This window comes from Camelus ferus, chromosome 19 (assembly GCF_009834535.1).
Source record: "Camelus ferus isolate YT-003-E chromosome 19, BCGSAC_Cfer_1.0, whole genome shotgun sequence".
Classification (NCBI taxonomy): Eukaryota; Metazoa; Chordata; class Mammalia; order Artiodactyla; family Camelidae; genus Camelus; species Camelus ferus.
In genome coordinates, this window is record NC_045714.1 from 3,709,961 (window position 1) to 3,734,739 (window position 24,779).

At 47.3% G+C, this 24,779-nt stretch overlaps 1 protein-coding gene across 16 annotated transcripts in view; it reads right to left on the reverse strand.

Moving 5' to 3' along the window:
• ZMYND8 (zinc finger MYND-type containing 8) overlaps positions 1-24,050 on the reverse strand; it is a 108,066-nt gene extending 84,016 nt beyond the window's left edge. For 2 of the 16 annotated variants that reach the window (XM_006187663.3, XM_006187659.3), the window contains exons 1-3: positions 23,812-24,050; positions 22,897-23,130; positions 14,024-14,094 (exon numbers count right to left, since the gene is read on the reverse strand). In XM_006187663.3, the coding sequence (XP_006187725.1) occupies positions 14,024-14,094; positions 22,897-22,910 (85 nt within the window). In that variant the 5' untranslated portion in view covers positions 22,911-23,130; positions 23,812-24,050. The other 14 variants (XM_006187669.3, XM_006187666.3, XM_032461309.1 and 11 more) reach the window with 11 other exon arrangements.
• Positions 24,051-24,779: the final 729 nt, after the last annotated feature.

Sequence of the window (24,779 nt, forward strand, 5' to 3'; positions counted from 1 at the left end):
ATATATTCAATCTAGAAATAAAGACTGAGAAACTGATTAAAGATGGACAAAAAGCTGAGCAGGAGAAATACTAGGAATTTGTGGATACATATTAAGGAGGGGAAAACACTTCTGTTTCCTTTTCAAACTGGGCTCACGAGATTTACAGGTACTGTTTTTTAAGAAGCTACTTAACAAACCCTCCCCAAGAATCCCATGAGGTCAGGATGGTATTTTTGTACCCATTTCATAAGTGAGGCTCAGAGAGGTAATGGGCTTAAGGCACGCAGGTCAAAATATCATGCTGGGAACAGCTGGGTCCCACTCCAAAGCCCTTCAAACCAGTCACTGACTTCCCTGAGGTACAGAGCACCACCTTGAAATTCTCCATCACTAAGGGGACATGTCTGGTGTCAGCCAATGTCAACACAGCACAGCTGTTCAGTGTGTGGGCTCCAGAGCCACACCACTGGGTCTGAATCCAAGCCCCGCCACCTTCCTGCTGTGTGTCCTTCGCCAAGTTACTTAGCCTCTCTGTGCCTCAGTCAATTCAGCTGTAAATGGTAAGACTCTCCCTTAAAGGACAGTTAGGAAGAAACGAGGCAGTGCATGTACAGTGAACAGCACATCACAGCACCACCAGTTATTACTGGTAGGTGATTCTCCTGTAGAAGAAGGTGCCAGGGCCAAGGAATGACATTAACCCAGAAATCTCAAACCCAGTTTCCCCAAGTCTTTTTGTATCTTCATCTTGCTTTGCACCAGATTTGTTCTTCCTGGCCTGATTCTGAAATGGGCTCACTGATGAGAAATACCACCTCTTACAGTCAGTCCTCCCAGGCAGACACAAGTTCAACCAGACCAGGCTCGAAATCCCCTCAGGGCTCAAGGATTTCCTCCCAGATCAAAGCAGAAGCACCAGGTGGTGGCCCACAGTCCCGACCCCACCCTTCCGGACTGACCTTCCACCCTAGGAGGCTCCTAAGGCCCTCTCCTCCCTACTCAATTGAGGCTCAGGAAGCCTGGGAGAGAATCCTAGTAACGTGCAACGTGCAGGAGGAATGCGGACCTCTCAGGGCTAGGATGATGGCTGGGAGGCGCCTACGTGGGGTCTGGCACACAGCGAGTGCTCTGCAGAGGGCGGTTCCTCCCTTGCCCACCCTCACTTCTGCGTGCGCCTGCTCAGTCCAGCCTTCCCAGTGGGCACCCAGTGACCATTCACTTGCCCTGGCCAGCAGTCTTCTTCAAACCTAAATAAAACAAGCAGTCCTCTGCTGAAAAGCCACCCAGGGGTTTATCGGAGGCACTTTATCGAGGCCCCAGGGATCTGGGCCCACCCACCGTTTCTCGTCCTCTCATTCAGCCCTAACCGCAGCAGCCTCTAAGGAGCCAAGCTCATTTGTACTCGCTGACTCTTCCATCTTGAATGTTCTATGATCAATCTACATAGTTGGCGTCAACTTTTTGCTTAAAGGTCACCTCCCCAGAGAAGCCTTCCCTGACCACCCCAGCGTCCAGGCCCCTTATTGTATCAGCTTGAAGTAGTTTTTCTTTGCCGCCTTCTTTGCGGTCCTCTCTTGCTAAACATTGTCAAAACTTATTTTCTTTTTGGCTGGTTCACTTGTATATTGTGTCTCCCCCACCATGTGAGTTTGATCAGTTTTTCTGTCTTTCTGTGACGCAGCCCAGTCCCTAATGCCAGGTCTGGCTCACAGGCACCCTCTGAACACACCTCTGACCAGCTACATGAGCGACCGCGGAGGGCCACTGGGCTCCGAGATGTGCCCACAGGCCTGACTCACTGGAAACTCCAGTTTTTCTTCCCAGGTCTAAGAATTTGTCCCAGCAGCAAACCAGGACGGCCGGATGGTTGTGAAGTCGATGGGGAAGATTACACAAAAGGGAGCCCGGCCATTTCAGGGTCTAAAAGAAACTAGAGGAAATTCCCTTGTCAACAGATACTCAGCCATTCTCGATTCTGCCCTAAAGAACCCATTTCCCTCAAAGGAGGGGATTAAGCGAGGATTTATATCCTGAACGTGATGGGGCCCTTGCAGCTAAACACAATTACTGGGGGGAAACTCAGGAGGTTTTCTCAGGCCTCCCATTTCCTAACGCTCTCCTTTCTTCTGGGGGAGAGCTATTGTTTCAGAATCATTTAGCATTAAAAAAGAGGAATGACTTTCTCCAGGGAAAACACACTCCCCACTGAGCGACCCCCCATTGTGATGACCATTTAACCACATTTTTTAGTCCTGATTATTCGCCCTTTTTCTTATCAGACCCCTTTAAGGCTGAAGATCTCTTTTCAACACCTCCCTTAATCCTCGCCCAGTCTCCTGCCCTGCCCCGGCAGGGTGAAGCCCCAGGGCCCATCCCGCAAGCACTGATGGCAAGTGAAGCACGAGAAGGAGGCAACAGAAGCTCAAAAAGGAAAGTAAAAAATTAGGTTTCAAGTTCATCTTCCTTCTTACCACTCAACAGGCTTGAGTCAAGAGATATTAAATCTGCTCTTCCCTGTCTCCTGCTCCATTCCCTCGGGCTTCTCAGAGGAAAGCATCTCACCAGGCCTGAATGGAGGTCTAGATGGTAAAGATATTTGTCAAACAACTCACCCACTACTATATCTGGTCCTCACCCAAGGAAAAGCTGGCCTGAAAGACGGTCCCCTCATTCCTGTGCGGGGATGGGGGGGGGGGGCAGTTACTAGAGGCTCATTAAGGAGGTGAAGGACAAAACCAGGTCAGCCTTATGAGGAAGAGGGCTGGAGTGACAGCTGATGAAATGAACCAGTGATGCAGAAAGGAAGCCATCTCCAGGAAACCATCCAGGGAAACTGGCAGCTAAGGCCTGGGCCAGTGGTGGCCCATCAAAGGACCCCAGACTCAATCCAGTCCACCCACTGCTGGGTGATTCTTTAAGTTAGTTGTCAGTAGTTAAAAATGGGGAGACACTGTATCGAGAAATCCAGATCACTAGCTTCTCTTTAAAAAAAAAGAGAGAAATCAAGTTCCAGCCACACAGGGTCCCCATTTCTACATGGTACAATCTTCCAGGCTGCCCTGCCCCAGCTTTAGGATGGAATATGAAATTTCCCTGTTTGCCAAGGTTTCCACCCTTCTCGACTGTCAAGATAATTAAACATAACCTTGAAAATCCCTTCAAGGCAGAGTAAAGCAGAGAAGGGCAGGAAGAGAAACAGAAGGACAAGAGATAAGGAATGCTTTGCTAGAAAGACCAAGTTCTAGACAGTTCAAGCCCAATGTGGTCTACGTTTGTCTACATTTTTCTAAGAGGGAGGAAAAGTATTGATGAAAACATATCAAACGAGTGGGGGAGAGTATAGCTCAAGGGGTAGAGCGCATGCTTAGCATGCATAAGGTCCTGGGTTCAATCCCCAGCACCTCCTCTAAGAATAAATAAACCTAATCACCTCCCCACCACCAAAATAAATAGAATAAACTGAGGTTACCTGGCAGAGGATTTTTTCGCTTTTTCTTTGTATACTTTGGCTTGTTGCAAGGAGGTGCTCTGATTTTATCATGTGAAAGGAAAATCCAGTAAACCATTTTCTTTCCTTAATTAGTTTATATTTCTCGGAAGAGATCCTTTTTTTTTTTAAATAGACTTTATTCTTTTAAGAGATTCTTCATTTAAAAAGCATTTACTGAGCAGCTACTATGAATCACTAGCCCCACGTTAAAGAGGTGAGAGGGGCCCAGCCCCCTTGTCTGTTTAGGCGAGGAGACACAGGTGAATGAACTCAACAGGAGAGAATTTGAAAGGCTGGAAAGAGGGTGGCCCAGCCCTTCTGGATTATCTTCCCCCAGCCAGCGCACCAAGATGCCACAAGGCCCAGCAGAAAGGCTGCTCAGTGGGTCCTGGATAAGAAATGCCAAACTGGGAAGATGTTTAGAGAGTCATGTCCTCTTTGTAGAACTTTTCAAAAAAGAGTAGGCCCAGGAGGATCTAATCAAGTAAAACATAAGATGCCAATACAATAATTACCTTTTGAGCATGTTACACGCTGTGCAAAGAGCAGTGTTGTCCAAGAGGACTTTCTGTAAGGATGGCAATGTTCTGTATCTGTGCTAACATGGAAGCGTCTCGCCACGTGTGGCTACTGGGCACTTGAAATGTGGCTGAGGAAGGAATTCTTTCTTTCTTTTTTTTTTAAATGAATGTAAATTGAAACAGCCACATACAGCTAGTGGCTACCTTATCAGACAAGCATAGCTGTAGGCGCTCAATATGTAGCAGACAAGGGACGAACCCTAGCAGGCGAGCAGGACACCGCAGAACCCCCTACCCCCATCTGAGGGATCTGGTGGTAGCCTTCAAGGCTTGATGACCGGACGCCTAGAAGTGTGTACATGGACTTGCCTCCTTTAGCCTGGCTTGGAAATTCTCAAACCTTTGTGATGCATGCGAATGTCTAATCAGAGCTGATGACTGTACTTTCGTGGGCAATTTAAATGACCTTCCAGGGTGACTTTGACTCTGGAAGCTAAAGGACGCCACTGCAGGAGGTATAAATGAAGGCTCAGAAAGAGAGGTGCCTGGGTCCCCAAGGACATGCAAAAGGCAGAGGGAAGGCAGGTCCTCAGGGAGAGCAGTCTAAAAGGATAAAGGATCTACAAAGGTGTGACTCGGTGAAGGGCAGAAGGGAACCCGGCACATCACAGGACCAGCGTTGGGCCTGGAAGGCCGTATAGGAGGGGCAGCTTCCGCAGGCACACTGACCGGATCCTGGCAAGGACAGATAGGGCGGGGCCTCGAACCTCTGCTCAGGATTGTGGTCATCTTCAGGAACCAGTGGCAACCTGAAGCGGGCGAACAGGACAACTGGACTCGTGTTTGGGAAATGGTCTATTAGAATATTCAGGGAAGGAAAGAAATCAGAGAGAATGGGGCCATTTCAGAGAGTACTATGTCCCTGGAGGAAAGGACAGACAGGCCACGTCATTTCAGAGAGAGCAGACATTTGAGCTTGGGTAATTACTTCCAGGCACAGATTATGCTGGAAACAAAGCCATCCTCTCTAGCTGAAAGGCTGCCTTTACTTCCTTCTCCAGGAGTAAAGTTCTATCCACCTGAAAGACACAGTCAACTCATTCACTCATTCGTTCAAAATAGATATTTACTGTACACCAACCAGAAAGGGCACAGTGGCAGTAAAATGGGCCCAGGGGACAAGAAGACGCACAAAAACAAGAGGCAGGGCCCGCCCTCACTGGGAGCCTTAGAATCTGGTGGGGGTGGGAGGTTAGGAGAGAAAAACGAGGGGAGGGTCTTCCAGGCCAGAGATGGCTCTTTTGAGGATCTGGAAGATCAGCGTGGCTGGAGGAAAGAAAGGAGAATGTGGAGACAGGAGGCTGGAAAGGTGGGCAGGGCCAGTACGTAAGGATTTTAGAATTATGATCTCATCCTAAAACCAAGAATCAAGCCCTTAAGAGTTTATAAAGTAGGAGGTGGCAGCTGGAAGAGATGTTCCTTTTAGAAAGATCGAGAGGGTGGAGCAGATGGAGATAGGAGACCAGCTAAAAGAGAAGTGCTGTTCGCTGGTAATAACCTGAAGAGTGATATTTAGAATATATTATTGTCAGTAAGTGACACAAAAAGGGCAAAGGACAGAAGAACGGAGGATCAGTCCCATATCCCTGTTCTAGCCCACTGGCAGAGTCCTGGCTTATTGGTCATGGTGCAGAAGCAGGTGTTTTGTTGGGGGGCAGGTGGGGAGCAGAAGGGAAGGTTGACATGTGAGATTGGTTTTGGACATGCTGCGTTTGAGACACCCATGAACAACAGGTAGGAGTGGCCAGGTCGGCAGCTGGCCCTCTGCATCATGACTCAGGAAAAAGATCTGGGTTGGAAAGAAAATACCTGTGAGTCATAAAGCTACAGATGTGGGCGAGCTCACCCAGGGAAAGAACATGCTGGGAGAGATGTGGACAGAGCCCAGCTTTCAGCAACTCCAACATTTATAGGTGGAGAGACGAGAAGGAGCCAAGAAAACAGGAAAAGCACAGGAAGAGACAGTGTCCAGGAGAAGAAGGATCAGCAGTGCCCAAGGCCTCCGCTAGATCAAGGCACATGAGTCCTGAAAACATCCACCGGAAAAAGCAACATGGGGTCCACAGGAAGCACAGCCCAGCCCTGCCAGCAAACAAGCAGGGACTCAGTGGGACGACAGCGGAGCTGGCAGGACGAAGCAGGAGGCGAGGACACCCAGACCCGAGCCCAGACACTGCTCTTAAGAAGTCTGACTGTGAAGAGGTCAGAGACAGAATTGCTAGTAGGGAAGCTGCAGGGTGGAGAGGAAACATGGAAGAGACTTAGGTGTGTTCCCGAGTCTGTACATTCCTCAAAGAGGGGAACAGAGTTACCCCAGGACGGCACAACCCCACTCCCAGGTCTACACCCAAAAGAAATGAAAATATGCTTCCCCACAAAAACCTGTTCATGAACATTCACAGCCCCGTTCTTCACAACAGCCAAAAAGAGGGAACAACTCAAATGTCCATCAGTGGACTAATGGGTAACAATGTGATGGTGGAATATTACTTAGCCATAAAAAGGAATTGAGGATGGATATGTGCTGCCACAGGGATGATCCCTGGAAACAGTATTCTAAGTGAAAGAAGTCAGACACAAAAGTTCATACACTGTATGATTTCATTTCTATGAAATGTCCAAAATAAGACAGTAGATGGAAAAAAAAAAGTAGATGAGCGGTCGTCAGGGGCTGGGGTAAAGGAGGAATGAACAGGGAGTGACTGCTAAGGAACACAGGGTATCTAACTGGGATGATGAAAATGTTCAAAAATTAACTGTGATTTTGATACAACATTGTAAACTGACTATATTTCAATAACCATATATATATCAAAAAATGAATTAAAATTAAATTGTGATGACAGCTGCAAAATTCTATGAACATATTAAAAACCATATTACTGATCACTTTGAAAGGATGGATCTCTGGGTTCCAGGAAAGCTGGAGGCAGGTGGAGAGAATGGGGTGAAGGGGGAGTGTTGGGAGGGCCCCGTAACACTGCACTCACCCTCACTCTGAGATCGGGCTTGTCAAACTTACCTTCCTCAAGTCAACAGTAAAGGAACCCTCATTAGAGGAACAAAATGAAATAACTACTGTTTAAAACTTTCAGGCAAAAAAAAAAAAAAAAGTGGCAGGGTCTCTACACTGGCCTCAGTCCGACTACATAAACTCCACAGGCATTTGGAGGAAGAAAAAGAAGAGACGGTTTTTTTTTTTTCAACTAAGGTTGAAAACGGTCTACTTTAGATCACAGTCTTCTGGAATAATAGTAGTCACCTAAACATGTAACGTGGGTCAGGCTTCAAAAATGGGGCAAATGCAAAATTTCTCACAAGTGAACCACAAAGATAAACTGCACGGACGGTGCCGACAGGACTCCAAGAACAGATGCACGGTGGATGCTATGCTGGCCAAGAGAAGGGAGATTTCTCATTTGGAAAGCCGTTATGCGACATCCTCAGAGTTCCGGGATATTTTAGACCTTGTTGGGAGAGGAACAATCTGGTAGTATCTAAGTCGCAAATAAATTCCTCCCATTGCACAGTATATAGATGGCACTTCTGGGGCTGCAGGAGATGTAGAAGAGCCAAAATAGTTAAAAATATCGATGCTCATTTTTTAAAAGAAAAATTCTCAGCACTTCAGCATCGCACTGTGATTTAAGAGTGTTTATGGTTATATTTTCTTAAAGAATTTCCTTGAAAAAAATAAATGACAGAAGGTCTCTATCTCATAGCCATCCTCATAAACTATCCCTTTGTGAAACAGTCTTAATTTACATACAACAGTGAGAACGAGGATCCTGTACTAATTAAGGTCTGGGGCTGGTGAGCAAATTGCTATAATTGTATATTCTCCAGCATCCTGTCTCAGAAAACATATCCATACCCAGGCAAATCTCAGCAAGAATGATACTGTTCAAGATTTTAATATCTTGGACTTCCGCTGCATCTGTGCATGGTTTCCAAGTGGCTCGTTCCCTTGTGCGGGTGACGCTACACAGACATTTTAAAAAATGGTTTCAGCTTTGGCAGCCTGGCATCCGCACAGCACAATCATTACTGCAAAATGCACACGTAGCAGGATCAAGACACAAGCAGCTCAAACAGGGGAGCCTTTGTATGGAGACACTGAGCTCCCAGCATCATTTTTCAGACTTCAAGTCCCTGGCCTTGGAGGGGCTTGTTTCGACTCCTGCATCGTGTGGCCAGTCATGCAATGAACTGGGCTGTGACAAGTCTCAGGCAGAGAATGCAAACCTATAACCCTCAGCCACTTGTGACCCGGAGATGTGTTCTGTTGGGTTCATGCATGGTCTTTCAGAAACAAGGCTGCATGGATCACGTTTCTAAATCAGGCATTTTTAAAGGGGAAAAAAAATCCCAGCTGGCAACACCAAGTGATCCATATTCCTGCTGGTCAGCAATCAGATGGAGGCACAGTCCCCCCCTTAGGACAGATACCCTCCCACTCACCAAAGGGCCCCGCATCCTGGATACCAGCTACATTCACTGATCTACCGCCGACCCCTGAAGACAACTCACTCGGGATCCTTGAGATGGAGTTCGTGACTAAGTACAAAGGTTTAAAATCAAAGATAAAACCTGACCCTATTTCTCCACTTCGTTGCTTCATCAATCCCTCTGAGCCTCCATTTCCTTAAACGTAAAATGGGAACAACAACACAGCATTATTAGGAGAATCAAAGTAATCTGTATATAATACCCAGCACCCAGTAAGTACTCAGAAAACATCAGCTAGGCAAACGCGCCTGGCATCTAGACGGTACTTCGAGTTCTACTTGAGCATCTTTCCGCAGATCATTACCCTCGGACACAAATGTCAACCTGACATCTTGAAAGCTCGAAAGCTTTGTCTCCTGAGAACTAAAATGCCCCGGTAAATGCCAAGGCTGGCGTAATGGCAATGACTGGCTTGGGAATTACTTAGTTAATGAGTGAGTACGTGTCAGGGGGAAGAGGGTAGACAAATTGAAATTTAGTTAGAGAACCTGAAAGGTCGTACGAACTAGATGTAGGAATAGAATTAAAGAACTGTGAGTCAATTATTGTCAGAGGGTCTAAGTTTCCCCAGCACAGGGCAGCTCTGGGCCTCTTATCCACCCACAACAGAGGATGATGTTGCCAGTTTCCCAAGACTCCTGGGTAGACACCTCACCTTCCTTTGAGGAAGTATCTCTTCCCGAGTGGGAGCAACGTTGGTGGGTCCAGGTGTCTAGATACCAGCCCTTCCCTGGCCAAAGGGCAGAAACGTGACACTAGGTAAGGGACTCTCCCTGGGCACTTTGTCCTTTTAACCCTGAGGAGGTTATACACGAGGTCCTATTCCCAGAGCAGCCCTGAACCTCCAGCCAATCCATCGACCCTATGAGCCAACTGACCACCTCCCAGTCCACCCCTTTCTGCTCCAATTAACCAGAGCTGGCTTCTGTTGCTCACAACCAAAGAAGCCTGATTGGACAGTATCAGGTTGGGGCTGAAGCACCAAATTTCCCAAACCATAAGAAAAGCAGGCTAGACGAGGAAGTACGTGTTCACGGAGCCCACACCATCACAACATGGATTTGGAGATAATTAGGATGCAAAGAGAGACAAGCCTTGGCCCCCACCTCTGCAAGCATCACGTTTTGAGCAGGTTGACTTCAGCTCTCAGAACCCCAGCAACCCAGTATCACAACCCCCCGGCCTTTGTGAAGGCGACATCCTTGCCTGACCCAAGAGGCTCATTAGGAAAGGTTCCTTAGACACAGAAGTAGCCAGTCACCTGGCCATCTGATGACCAGGATGCTCAGCCCCACACAATGAAAGCCGTCCAAGGCAGACCCTGGGAAGAGAGGATGGGCTCCCTCAAAACCAGGTGATCCCTTCCCCTTCACGTTTCCCCACCATAACAGAGGTTCCAAAATACCTACGAAAATCCATCCAAACAGCTGCAGACTGGCTTTCTTCAAACGTCTCAGAGGACAGGATGCCGGTCCAAAGCCTGCCTGCTGGGCTGCCCTACAATTTTTAATTTTTTTTTTAATTGCAAGTACAATTTTGTCACTGATTTAGAGTATTATATTAGTTTCAGGTGTATAGTGATATAGTATAGTGATTCAGTATCTTTACAGATTATACTCCTTTAAGTTATTACAAAAGGATGACTGTTCTTCCCTGTGCTGTACAGTATATCCTTGTGGCTTATCTATACTATACATAGTAGTTTGTGTCTCTTAATTCCATACCCTCTTCTCTCTCCCTCCTGGTAACCACTAGTTTGTGTTCTGTATCAGTGAGTCTGTTTCTGTTCTGCTGTATACATTTGTTTGTTTTATCTTTTAGATTCCATATGTAAGTGATACTATACAGTATTTGTCTTCGCCTGACTTACCCCACTAAGCCTAATGTTCTCTAGGTCCATCCATGTTGCTGCAAATGGCAAAATTTCATTCTTTTTTATAGCTGAGTAATATTCCATTGTGTATGTATATACAAACACACATACACATCTTCTTTATCCACTCATCTGTTGATGGACACTTGCGTTGCTTCCACATCTTAGGTGTTGTAAATAGGGCTGCTACAAATATTGGGGTGCATGTGTCTTTTTAAATTACTTTTCTTTTTTATTCCATATATATACACCCAGGAAGTGGAACTGCTGTTATCATATGGTAGTTCTATTTTTAGTTTTTTGAGGAACCTCCACACTGGTTTCCATAATGACTGCACCAATTTGCATTCCCACCAACAGTGCACAAAGGTTCCCTTTTCTCCAGATCCTCACCAACACTAGTTATTTGTAGACTTTTTGATGTTAGCCATTCTGACAGGTATGAAGTGACAGCCCATACAAAGTAAATTAAGTAGTACTGGACTAAAACCTAGAATATAAAATAGCTGAGTCTGTGCTGATCTAAATAAACGACCAAACCAATAACTGGGAGAGACAAGACATCTCCCACCCAGAAGAATTTCAAATAATTTATGTAGATACTCTGGCCTTAGGGAGGTGGTGCATGACACCCCCCTCCGTAAGTGTGCGCTGGGCACTGTGACTTCATTCCAAAGGAGAAACCTGACAAACCCGCCCTCAGGCAAGTGATCAAGGTCAATATCCCCAGGGACAAATCACGTTGATAACGGGTACCCTTGATATGACATGATGTAAATGGCACGCCAGTCTGTGTTCTTCCTTCCAGAAGCCCGTAACTCCAGCCTGCCCCAGTGCAATCAAACCCCAATGGAGATCCCATCCTACAAAGTACCTGACCAGTTCTCAAGGCCATCGAAAACAAGGAAAGTCTAAGAAACTGCCACAGCCGAGAGAATTCAAAGGAGACATGATAACTAAGCATCCTGCGGGATCCCGGGTGGGATTCTGGAACAGAAAAGGGAACTCAGTGGAAAACTAAGGAAATCTGAACAAAGCATGAACCCGAGTTAGTAATAATAACACGCCAATACCGATTCATTGTGGCAAACGGACCATAATAATGTACAATGTTCATAATAGGGGGAAAACTCTGTGTGTGTGTGTGTGTGTGTGTGTGTGTGTGTGTGTGTAGGTGGGGGGGGTGATACAGGAACATTTTGTACTATCATCACAACTTACCCAGAAATCTAAAACTGCTCTGAAATTAGAAGTTTGGTTTTTTTTTAATGTAACAGAAAAGGATGGAATGGCTCCTGTGGACTGGGTGGCCACCGGAGGCCTCTCTGAGGAGCCCCATCTGAGATGAACCTGAGAGATGAGAAAATCTGCAGCAGGACCCAGAGCAGCGTGTTCCCAGTAAAGGGCCCCCCCAGGAGGGAGCAGAGGGGAAGGAGGCTGGGGAGCTCCAGTGGGGTCAGGGAGAGAACCAGTCCAGGGCACAGAACGTCCCAAGGTAAACAAAGCTGAAGGAAGTTGAAGGGGTCAGGCCAGACAGGTAGGTCCCAGTGACTTCAGACTGGAGGCTGAGGGCCCTGGAAGGTCAGCAGAAGGACTCAGCAAGACGTGTTCTTCCCAGATCACCCTGGCCCTGGCTGCTGTCAGAGAGAATGGGGGTGGGGCAGATAAGAAAGAGGGACAATGATGATCCCAGACATGGGGTGAAGAGCCAGGAGAATCTAAGGGGTCTGAAAGAAGAAGCAAGATCTCCACACTCAAGGGGAAGAGAAGAAGGGTCTTCACACGCAGAGGGCAGGGCCTGAGCAAGGCAGGCCTCCACCCAGTGGTCAGTCCCCAGTGTTGACCATTTGGAAGAAGTCTCCACGCCGGGGCTCCAGGGCGTTCCAGGCACCAAGGGCTCAGGAAGGAGGCACCTCCTTGGATGCAGAGCCTTGATTTGGTTTGCTCCCCTCCTACACTTACTACCTGGGAGACATAACCACTAGGAGCCTCAGTTTCCTCATCTGCAAAATGGTAACACCACCTCCCACCTCTTCCCAGCTAAGAAAAGGCTCCTGGATCCTATAAGTACAGCCTTCATACATGCCACCAGCAAAGGGTTATTTTCACAAGAGAAGCCCAAGGTAGAAGGAATCTTAGAATCTAATGCGATACCCAACTTTACAGATAAGAAAACAGAGAGGCAGAGACAGAAAGTGTCAAGTGGGTGGCAGAGCAAGGACAAAGCCCCGGCTCCCGGCCCCCATGCTCTGGGCTCACTCCACACCTTCTGACCACAACAAGGGGCTTCGAACGTGCTTCCCCATCAGCAACTGTCTCCTCAAAACATCTCTTCAGAAAGGTTCTTTCCTTGTTCAGACTCCCCCATGGCTCAGGTGCTGCTGGCCAGCATGGGCTGCTGAGTGGGGGCTGTGGTGAAGGGCAGCCACCCTCTGACTGGGCTCTCCCTCCCTCCCAATGTCCTTCCCCCCAACTCCCCCAGGTACAGACCACCCACCAGGCCTGGCCTCCCCACCTGAGATGCATCCCCTCCTCCCAGAACCAGGCCCAGCCCCATCTGGTATGCCAGCCCCCCACAACAGCCAGCACCCGCATCCCAGGTCCCAGCCGCCACTATCTGACCCTCATCTTTGCACCGAATGACATGCTATCTTACAAAAATCCTCCAAAAGCTCTGTTGGATCCAACCGCTTTATGGAGCCACTTTTTGTGACGCTCTGAGCAAGATGGGACTCTCTGGCAGAGTCCATAGTGTCCCTCTCTCTAGCCCTCCTGCCTCCCCCAGAACCCATTGCCATGTGTGTGCTCAGAGCAGGTACTCGGTGACTTGTTGAAGGAATGACAGCGCCGTGGTACAACCATTAAGTTTTGGGGATGAGCACTTTCGTCAACCAAAGAGGTGAAAAAACCCTCCAGCAGCTCATTTCTAAAAGCACCCAGAAGGCCCACGTGGGTAACTGCTTCCTTGTGGGAAACCTCGTCCAGTCTCACAGGGGTCAAACAAAAAGTACCAACCCCTCCATCGGAAGATTTTAAGGAGTTCTAATACAAGAGATTCTGAACAGAAGCAGACACCACATTTACCGTAATTTGCAAAATTGCGTCCTACATGCAAACACGTGCCCCAGCATTCCAGGAAGTCCTAACATTTCCTTTTTATCTCAATGAAGTGGGTCAACTTCGTTCCACCTCTGCGATTCCAAAGAGGCCTGTTATTAAAATCAGAAACCTAGCAGCAGCTGGCGACTCTAGTGGCTTCTAGAACATGCTTTATTTAAATTGATTCCTGAAAGTCACCCTGCAGAGAGGTAGCCGGCCGCCCTCGGTCATGACACACACGCAAAATTCACTCACGGGACAATTCCCCGACAGATCAGAACACCTACACAGACACGCAAGGGAAAGAAGATCAAAAGGAGATTTCTCTATAAATTAGGTTCATCCATCAAAGAGGTGCCACATCTCAAAATCGGAGGAGTGTTGCAACCTTGGCTCGTAAGCCACACTTCACTGCACCACCACAACAAGAAAAAGAAATTCCAATTTCCTCCTCTGCTCTGGAATAGACGATACAAGGTTTTTACTCACCTTTGGAGCGAGTAGAGATATCCATGCCCTCTACCACCTCCTGTTCTGTTTTTATTTCCTCTTCAGCCAAGCTGAAACAGAGCAAATTACGTTCACGTTTAGGGAGACTGAGAACTTGCCCCACAGGGGCAGTTATTTTGAAGTTCTAACAACAAACCCACCTTTTTAAGACAATCCCCCATCTTTATGCAGGGGTAGGAGGAAAGAAACTCACAGTTGATTTCAAACAAAATGGTCAGATGCCTAAGGAGTTATTTTTTAAACACTAGGTTGTTCTTTCTTTAAGTCAAATTACTATGCCACTTGTCATCTTGTCGGAAGATACAAAAAAGCTTTTTTTTTTTTTTTGAGACACACAATTACCATCAGCCCCTGTGGACCAATGAGAAACCAGCCTTCACGTAAATAAGTTTCTCATTGTTAACACCGGGTTCAGGTTGGAGGTGGTTTTCTGGGTACCCAGAGTTCTGATCTCTGAGTTCTGCAAGGCAGAGTATTTTCCCAGACCACCCCGCTGAATCTTACAATCTCCCGGTGAGGCAGGAACATGAAAAAAAGATACACGTTAAATTACAAAGTAGAAAAATACGCCCAGGCTAGAAGCAAAAGGCCTGGTGTCAAAACGTTCCAACCACCAGCATTTAGCCCAGGAACTAGGACTGGGGTGTCCACACTCCGAACTGCCTGCATGTTTCCTCTCTGTAGCAGGCATGGCTTAAAGAAAAGCATTCAGCACTCTTTTGAGCTGTGACTAATTATCGCCACCCCCACCCCCCCAACCACAAAAGTGGAATGAGGAAGGATTATTTAAAGGACAGGCTGGGAGTTAGGGGGTGGGGAGAGAAGCAGGGAAAACAGGCCCCTTTGCTGGGCCGTCCACCAGAAGCTTCTCTCCCTCTCTCTGTTGGAACTCCCTGCTGAACAGAGTGCAGGCCATTTCGTATCTCCTACACACGCCTCCCCGGCCAAGCCAGGAAAGTTCTGCTTTTCTAAGTGCCAACTCTTTGAGGTGCTGGAACTTCCCAAGTATTTGGCTAACAACAAAGTGACAAGAACCTGCATAATTCCTCTAGGTGCAACTCCATCGGACTGTGGTTCAACAAGAAGAAATGGGCGCATCACCAACTGAGATGGCTGAAACTTTCCATTTGGAAGACTCAAAAACCAGGACAGGAGGGGGACTGGGTAAGAGAGGAAGAGTTAGAATGTCCCCTCTGTGCTTCGTGGCCTGGGACTGTGACGAGACAAAAGTTAAGTCTGAAAAGGCCTGGAACCTCAGGTCAGATGGAGATGTGTTTAGGCGAATTCCATGTTTGCTGGGGGAACCAGATAGAAAGGATGAGAGCTCAGAATTAAGTTAGAAGAACTTGGAGGCCTCGAACTTAACTAGTCCCAGCAGAGAGAAGAGAGGCAGTTTAGTTTTAAATCAGAATAATAACACATTTAGCTCTCCGATAGTTGAATCCCGTTGACAATTTCATCCACACTGCGTCTGGAGAGAAAGCCTGGGACACAATCACCGAAGGAACAACTGACATGTTGTCACAAATGGTTTTCATCAGAAGAAAGCGCCTCTGAAATTTAAACACATAGCTAACATGCAATAATATGGTGATTTGTGGAAGGTGATTTTAGCACTAACAACTTTTGACTCCAACTTAAGAGGCAAACATTCTCCACTCAGAAACACACCCTGCCTGCAACATACACAGACTGTCCAAATGGATACTGCCGATGATTTCTTGCTTGGGGTGACTGGAAATACATTTTAACAAAAAGCCCCCTGCAGCTCCTTCAGAGAAGGGGAGAGGCGTAGACGGCCAGCTTCAAAAGAACTCAAAGCAATCTTGATCTTTCTAGCAACTAGAATTGTTTCCCTCTCTAGCATGAAGTCTGTGAAATCCTAAACTTCTTGAAACCGATCCCATATTTTGAGGGATGGAGAAAAACGCTCTTCTGGGTCCAACCAAAATGTTCGGTGGTGAAAGGAACAATTACGAAGAACAGAGCCCCCCAAACCCACTCGAAGGATTTCTGCAGGGAGGAAAACATTCTAAGGTGTATTGATCACAGAGGAGGGCTCCATTCAAGGGAACAATTATTTGGCTTGTAACAGCCTAGAGGAGCTGAATACTTCAGGCAGGAAAGCAGCTGAGAGGCTAAGGAAATGCAAACTAGTTAGGTGGTGGCTATTTGCTGCTGAGTTTAAGAGAATCAATCCTGGAGCAGAAAAGAAGGAAAAGAAAGTGAAGCTGTTTTATCTTTCCAAGTATTACAAGTAGGCACTATAATCACCTAACTTTAGCAATAGCACCACCAGCTTTAGCCAAGGATTTGAAGCACAACAATTTCAGAAAACCATCTTTTTCACAGATCAGCAAGCCATCCTTTCAAAGGGAACCAATGCACACACGCGCGCTCACTCTCTCTCTCTCTCTCTCTCACACACACACACACACACACACACAATAACTTGTATTTGACTAAAGGAAATTGCAAAGTCTATGCATTTAAAGGGAAAAAAAAAACTTCATTTACAAAAGCAAAGACCAGAATGCAAAATTAGTCATTTTGAACAGCCACATCTAAAGGGACTTCCTTTTTTCTACACCACTGATCTCATGGTTTTTTTTCCTTTCTGGTTTAGTGTTAAGTACTAGTATGTTATTAGGGGAAAAACTATGAATATTACATCAAAAGTGGTGGTGAGAAAAGATTTGTACCTGTCTGAATGCCCCCACAGAGCTTGGTCAATTTAGGTTAAGAACTGTTCAGTCATTTGGAGGAGAAAAAAAAAACAGTCAAATAATAATTGCTAAAAAGAAAAAGCAGCTGCATCTGGAGAAAAGACTTTGAACTCTTATCATTAACACATTAAAGTCTTAGAAAATACACAGCATCTTTCCCTCCGTATCTGCTAGCTTCCAGCAACCCCGATTATTTAAATCAAAAACAATGGAACAAGCAGCCCTTGTTTCAAACTGACATTACTTTTTTTTTTTTAGGTCGCTGGGAAGGCTGGGGGCCAGCTAAAGGGAAGGGTAAAATTAGCTGAAAAAAATCAACCACCTCTACCCCCCCACCCCAACTGGAAAATACACCATCAACTAGCTGTATATACTTTATGTTCCCACCACCACCACCTCTTGAACTCACGTTTCCCCTAAGTCACTTGCCCCTGGATCTCGCAAACTGATAGATTTCAGGTAAAGAAGAAATAACAAGCGCCTGCAAATACAACCAAGACCATCCCGTCCCGTCCCAGGAAGAATAAAAAGGTTTCTCCCCCAATGCCTGAGCAAGGAAAACCTCTGCTTACTTCTTAACCTGCATGCACTGGAAAAGAGCAATTAAAAGTTGCAGATGAACTGCACCTCCAGGATGTTTTAAGCCTTCTGATTATTAATTCTGAAGACTCAAGGCAGGTCCGTAATTCCCAGGAATCCCATCCCCTCAACACTTCCAGGACAGAGAGAAGAGAAAAGAGAAGAGCTCTAGTTTGGACAGCAAAACGCCTGGAAACACAATGCCCAGATATTTCTTTTCCCCAAGTGCCCCTACTATTTGACTCTTAACCAAGAATACCTAACCCGTCTAGAACATATAACCAGCATGCACGAGACTCTGGTTCTACAGCTGAGGATCATCACACAGCAACTCAAGAATCATGCATCATTCGACAGGACTTTTCCTTCAGCTTTTTACTTTCATTCAAAATACCAAAACTGGTCCAGGCTGTAAGAAATAGTTAATCCCCAAGACACAACATCTTCCTCTTCCAGATCACAAAACAGTGAACATCAGAATCAAAAGCCATGCTTCCCTAAATCTGCAATTAATTTCTTTAAAAAAATTGGGGGGAGGGGAGGGAATGGTTAGCAGCTTTATATAAGCACTCACCTAAAACAGGCAGAGTCATCGGTAGCTAAGCTATTTATGCAGGATTCTTAAAATGGCGTCTGGCAACACTGCCTCATTCCTGTGTTGAAGCTAAAATGGTAGCAGTTTGTTCAATAGCTGTAGCTCTTGCTTAAGCTGCCTTCTAGTTTCAAAGCCACCTTCCTAAATATCAAAACTAGGCAAAGCTCAACCAAAGGACACCAACAACCCAACGTTTAGAAGCTTAAAAAAAAAAAAAATCTGCGATGACAGGGGGAGTTTGTGAAGTCACAGGTTCCTAAGGAAAACCCTTCCCTTTTAGCTCCTGAGCCTTCAACGTGAGGCTCTAAAATGAGGCCCCGTGGCCCTCGAATGAGGTGGGTGGGAGGTTAGCAAGAGGCAGCCCTGTGGCACAAACTGCAGACAGACAGGTGTCTGCGCAAACAACAAAAATGTTCAAAAGGAGCAGGCTGGGGAGGGGGAGAAAACCCACTCCCCCTTCTTGGGGGACCAGAAGCCAGCTCTGCATCCCTACCGCACAGGAGCCAGGTAGAATGCAAAGTGCTCCCAGGGCAGCAGGCATCTGAAAAGCCAGACTGCAGGGCTGCACCCCAGTCGGAGGCCACAGTGAAATAAAAAGGCTGTTTATTAAGTCTGAAAACGGCCACCAAACACCCAGCCAGTCCTAAGACAGTTAACATCAAGGAAAGACAATCCGCGTCTGCAGAGGAGAAACAACAGGAAAACAGTCCCTGAGCCAAGGCGCGGGATACTCACAAATTAGACTTTTGTCCACCCCCAACAGAGCCCTCAAAATTAACAATGGGTTTGGCCAGACCCGCTTTCACAGGCCGAACTAAGAGGCTCACGGTGGATCATGTAATTTACTGGTACAGGTCTGAGCATGGCCTCAGAACTCTTCTGGTGCTGCGAGTGGGGAGTTTCAAGGTGACTGTTTTGTAGCTTCAGGAGAGAAAGGAGGGCAGACGGCCCGAGGCTGTGCCAGGGTGAGGCCGGGCGGCTGGCTCCTGGCCGGTAGGTAGGTAATCTTGATGAGCAGGGACAGCCTGGCAGCCAGGCGAGCTGCAGCGCTGAAATGGCTCCTGCCTACTTGTTTATCCGTCAGCGGGCTGGGGAGAAGGGGGAAGGGCCGCTCTAGCCTCAGCAACCTAAAGCCCAGGGTGAATCCTCCCCCGTTTGTGCCTGGAAGAGCCAGCCAGGGGAGGGCTTCCACACAGATTCCCTTCCTCACTCTCTGCTGGGGTGGGGGGGGGGGACCACTTCTGCCTGTGTCTTTCTTTTCAGGGTCAAACCAGAGGCACAGCCAGATCTAGGGCTCCCCAGCTGACAAATGTTTGTGGCCTCTTCCACAGGAGAGGGAAGGGGGAAAGGAGGCAGAAGAAACAAAGAGATCACACGTTTGAAGTGGTTGGATTTTGGAGAAAAAAACCTACCTTTGCTTTCAGGGTTTTCTGGGCTGCTGTCACCCCACTTTTTAAAGAGTGACTCATTCCCCCTCACCACTCCTATTTAAGACCTGAAGCCATTTCTCCACTGTTTTCCCAGGAAAAGAAAAGGGAGAATGTTTTGTTTAAAAGAAAAGGGTTAATAAGAAAGAAAGATAGAAAGAGAAAGAAAGGCTATTGTTTTCATCCCTAATTTATAATCCAAGAGGCCTCGTTGTTTCTTTCTTTCTGACTCAAATCTTTGAGCTGTTAATTATAAAAGTAACTGGACTCAGCTCCAACAGGCTAACCATGTTCATGCGCAGCAATTAGAAAAACTCTGTAGAAAGTTTACTGAGTGATTATATATAATTAATTCCTAGTTACAGACGGAACACTGACCATTTTCTGGAGCTAATAAAGGCTGTTCCTCCCCCTCCCCCACACGAATGCCACTTAATTTCCCAAAGCAGAAAGTGAATCCATCCTGGAGGGTCTTGAAGGGAAGAAAAAAAAAAAAAAAATGAGGGGAATCAAAAGCTCCAGTGTGTCTGTGTTTGTTCCTTGCAGCTGCGCATCCTCTTTGGGGACTGAGGAGGCAGAAGGAAAAGGAAAACAGCCCAACATTCTGTTCCTCCCTCTGCAATTTACAAACGTGGCAGAGAGAACAGTCTACCTTGATGTAAAAAGGAAATGGGGGGGTGCCCCAGGCATGGAATGGAGGAGACTCTTCAGCTCTGCAGACCTGCTTTTCCTAAAAGGAACAAAGATGGGAGAAATTTCCAGAAGGCCTGCTCTCAGGCCGGCCACTGCAATTGTCAATCTGTAACCTTTCCTCCAAGTCTATTGGTTCAAAAGCTGGAGAGAGGAACCCCATTGGGCTGCACTGTGAGCCAGCAATGCTGTCCCTACCTCGTCCTGCTGCAATGCAGACATTTACTTTATCCCCCTTTAGTGAAACTGGAAAATCATGCGACTTTGAACACCATTAACTTTTTACAGACTCATGTTTGGTGGTGGCCACAGTACCAGAGGCAAGGGGCTGGCTTGGTCCAGGGCTGGGAACTTGCTGGGGCCGCACATCTGAAAACAGAGCTTGGCTTTGCAAACCTGTGGGAGCCATTTTAAGGCAAGCTTTTGGAGGACAAATGCCTTGCCCTTAGGTTCCCTTCCAGCCCAACAAATACACCATTATGCAAACACTGAAGGCACCAAACCAGGAGTCTTGTGATTAGATATTGCTTCTGAGGAGGCCACAAGAACCTCAATATGTAATTTCCATTTACAGCCAGAAGATAAGAACAAAGCAAACAGCTAAGTGTCTGAACTTTCTTGTGTGGGGCAGACATGCAGAAGCAGTTCAGCTTTAAGTCTGTAACATCATTAACTGCCCTGTACTTTTACTCCAAGAAGCTGGCCTGTCTTAGACAGACTTTTCTCAACTTAGACTGCGTTACATTTCTCATTTTTAAATGAGCCTTTTTCCCATTGGCACTAAAAGGTAGCTTGCTGGACACCACTTTAAAAGAAGAAAGATTATTGACTCCATAAAGTTGGCATAACACAGCAACTGAATATATTTCCAGCATTTACAGTGACACTGGACTGGTCTCCAGGCTGGAAACTGCTGTGGAGAACTTCTAGGGAAATTCTGAAGCAAATGCTAAACAAGAGTCTACTTTTTTCACTCTGAAGTTCAAGCTACAGCATTAAGGGGGGGGGGGGATGTAAAAAGTGAGAAACAAATCAGAAGCCAAGGCCAGCGTGCATTCAGAGGTGTGAGTCAGGCTTGGTAAAGGGCTGGGTCTGGTGTGTACTGAGCCCTGAATCAGACCAAGTTTGGTGGTGGGTGGGATTTTACAGACATGGAAATATCCTAAAACAGAAGCACTGACACCACCACCCCCTACACATACCACCACCCACAGCTCCGGCCCTCCCCGCCCCCGCCACCCATGCTTAAGGCTCTGTGACTCTAAGAACAGCACTGTCCTTACATTTCACAAGTAGCTCACCTACCCAGAGTTTTCTACCTAATATATCCAAACAAACCCAATTCAAGGTCTCCAGTCAAGTCACAATGAGCTGAACATTGCTTCCCTGTCTGAGGGCAAACAGGAAGTACACTCTTCAATCCTAGCCGCAGGTTATCAGCAAAAACAGTGGATTCAAACAATTACCTAAAATCAAGACCCTATTAAAAAGCCCTTCTTGAGTTCCTGCTCATAAAAAGCCCCCAACGGCTGGAGCCAAAGACCCCCTGTTACAAACCGACCCCAAATGTTCGCCAAACTCTTTATACATGGTCACAGAGGAAATGGATTGCTTTACTTACCCAACAAATGTTCAAGCAACCGTCTCATTTTTCCCAGTTAAGAAGAGAGAACAGGCTGGCAGATTTGGGACTTGATCAAAAAGGAAATTTTTTTAAACAGTTACATGGGATTATTAAAAACACACACACAACAACAACAACAACACAACCCAACCACTGAATATGGAATGCTGTCATGAGCCACAGACGTGATTTTATTTCCTCTGCACTCTATCACACAGGAGGACAGAGGAGGATACAATGTAAAAGAGGGAAAGGAAAATGAAAACAAGGAGAAAAGATACATGAGTTCATTGAAAACCATGCAAGAGTAGAAAACTAAGGGATTCAAAAAAGAGTCCTCAGATTTATTGCAGGATCTTGTCCATCACCTCTCCCCCACCCACCACCACCACCTCCTACACTCCCCCCGCCCCCCATCACCATCCCTCCTCCAAAAACTTCCTCCAAAGCCTCGAAAACACTTTCAGAAACATTTGCTGGCTGTAGGCTGGCTTGCAGAACACTCTGTATCAACAGAAGTCAGGAAAAAAAAAGGCTGAACAATGTAGTTTCAAGTGAAGAAGCCCTGTAGGAAAAGACCATGGGGAGACACCACCACCCACCTAGGCCCCAGGACCTGGGATCTCTGCTAAGCACTGCTCTGCTGAGGGCCTGGTTCTTTTTCAAACACACGTCCTCTCTGGTCAGAGCTGAGTCCAGCCTTCCCAGCACCTCTTTGGAGAGGTAAACTTGCCTGCTTAGCTGGCTGCTATGAGCTCTCCTTGGAGAGGAGCCTGCTTGCTTACCTTCCATATTCTTCCCCCAGCAGGCATGAGAAGACAATAGTGCGGGGGTTGGGGGGGACGACTGCTCAGAGAGAGGGAGAGAGAGAGAGAGAGAGAGAGAAAGAGAGGAGGGAGGGGGGGAAAAAAACCTTCTTTTTTGGCAATACCAGGATCTGGCTTCACACTCTTCTAGAAACACCATGTCCTGGTGGAAGAAAAGGTGTGCCAGGCCCTTGCCAGTTTGCAAAATCAAGCTCTGGCTAATGGCTACTTAGCCATGTGACCCAAGAAAGCAAAAAAAAAATTCTCTCTAAACAGTTCCAAGTTAACCTAAGTGCTGTGGGGGTGAGTGTGGCACGGCCAGCCACAGAGAAATCACACTGCTCGCCCACAATTCGGATGTCTCAGAGGGAGGGGGAGAAAAGATGGTTAAAAAGTCGAGCTTACCTCTGTGGATGCATTGTTAACACTGTGTAATGTCAATACTTATAAAACATGGAGGACAGGCTCCTAGTTCTCACAGAAAAAGGGTTTGGCACTTCGGCTGGATGATCTGGCCGCCTAATAAGAGCTCATCCCCGATTGGCTGCCCCGGCAAATCGGAGTGTAAGGCGGCCCCGGATTGGCTGAAACACTTCCTGAGCGATTATCTTTGTGAGGCTCTGGTGAGCAAGAGCCATCCTGTGCATAGAAAAAGACAGGCTAAGCTAGGCCTTTTGCAGCAAGAAAAACTTAGGAAAGGGGCCCCCAGACGCCCTTCTCCCACACCCTGCCTAGATTTCCCGGCACGGCCAAACCCGTGCAGCCAGCCTGACCTGCTCCAGCAAAGCCTGAGGCCCGGAGGCCACAGGCAAGAGAGTTTTGGGGGTGAGCTGGAAAGGCTCACCCTCCTCTGCCCCCACGGAAGCGGCTCTCTGCTGGGAGGAAGGCTGGCCCTTTTCTAGAACCATCCAGCAGAATGTTCTCCCCCACCCCCAGGGAGGAAGTGAAGCTGAGGAGGTGGGGAGTGGAGGGCCAGGAAAACAGCCCAGGGGGCAAGAGAAAGAGGTTGGAGGCAGGCCTCTGAGGCAAAACAGACAGGCCAAGGGAGCTCCCCCTCCCCCCAGATCGCTCCAGAGCAGCCCGGGCTTCTCAGAGGGCAGAGGACTCAGGCTGCAAGGGGAGGAGGGGAACCGAGTGGTCAAGTTTGCAGAGTCATTGTCAAAATGCCTCCAGGATGAAGCAGGCCGGAGGGCCATTTGCCCCGGCCCAGAATCTAACCTCTCACCGCCTCCCCCCCTCAGCCAGAACTCAAAGGAAAACCAAAAAGGGTTCCTGCCTCCCTGCCAGGATGCCAGGGCCCCCCCTCCCCTCCGTCCTTACCCTAAGAAAAGCCAAATGCGCTCCTAGCAGGCCACATGCCTAGATCTACAAACTTCCCTTCCCCTCCCGGCCCCCTCCCCCACCGCTGAGGCCTGCTAAACCTGTCAGTTAAACAAAAATCTGACTTCCGTATTAGTCTGCGATGGCTTCAGCTTCCTGCCTATTAACCCTCTCTCGGACTCTGGGCCTGGCTGGGAAAAACTAGGCCCTGAGATCGCAGAAAAGGCCTGTGGAAAAATACCAGCGGCAGCTCTCCCGGCAGATGCAGAAAGAGAGAGAGAGAGAGAGTGAGCTGCTGTCTCTCGCCTTGGCTTCCCAAGGAGGCGTGTACCTTCTGAATCCAGGGCACAGGCAGTGCCTCTCAGGCTGAGAAGCCATTTAAATCCAGAGGGAAAAAGAAAGATGTCAAACTCAGCCAGGGAACAAGAACCCCCATTATTAGGCAGGCCTACACCCACTGCTTTGCCCTTCCTGTCACAGTCATCCCTGGAGGGATGTTCTTGGGGAACTGGGCCCTTGGTGGGCAGACAAATCCCATGAGCTTTATAAAGATTCTTGCTTAAATTTATTTCCACAGAGAATGGCTTCTTTGGATCCCCAAAGGCAGATGGAACAGCTCTTTCACACCCAGCCCTACCCTTGGCAACCCCCCCACCCCCATATCTCTGGCACTGCTCCCCAGTAAAATATTAACTAGTGTTTCCGAACTGCTTTTAATTCTACCATTTCAATAGTATTAAGAGGTCTTTGCCTCTTTCCTCTGTAAAGCTGCCTTTGTAGCTCGTCTGTAGCCTGAGAAAGAAAAGGCAAATCCAAAAGGATCTTAAAATGTCCATGCTGGCTTGCTTCTTTAAAAAAAAAAAAAAAAAGGCAAGGTGCTTAATTAGCAAGGTTTTTTTCTTAAACAGTAAGCTGGAACAACAGACGCTAAATAAACACCATTCTTTAGAGGCTGGAGAAAGTTTCCA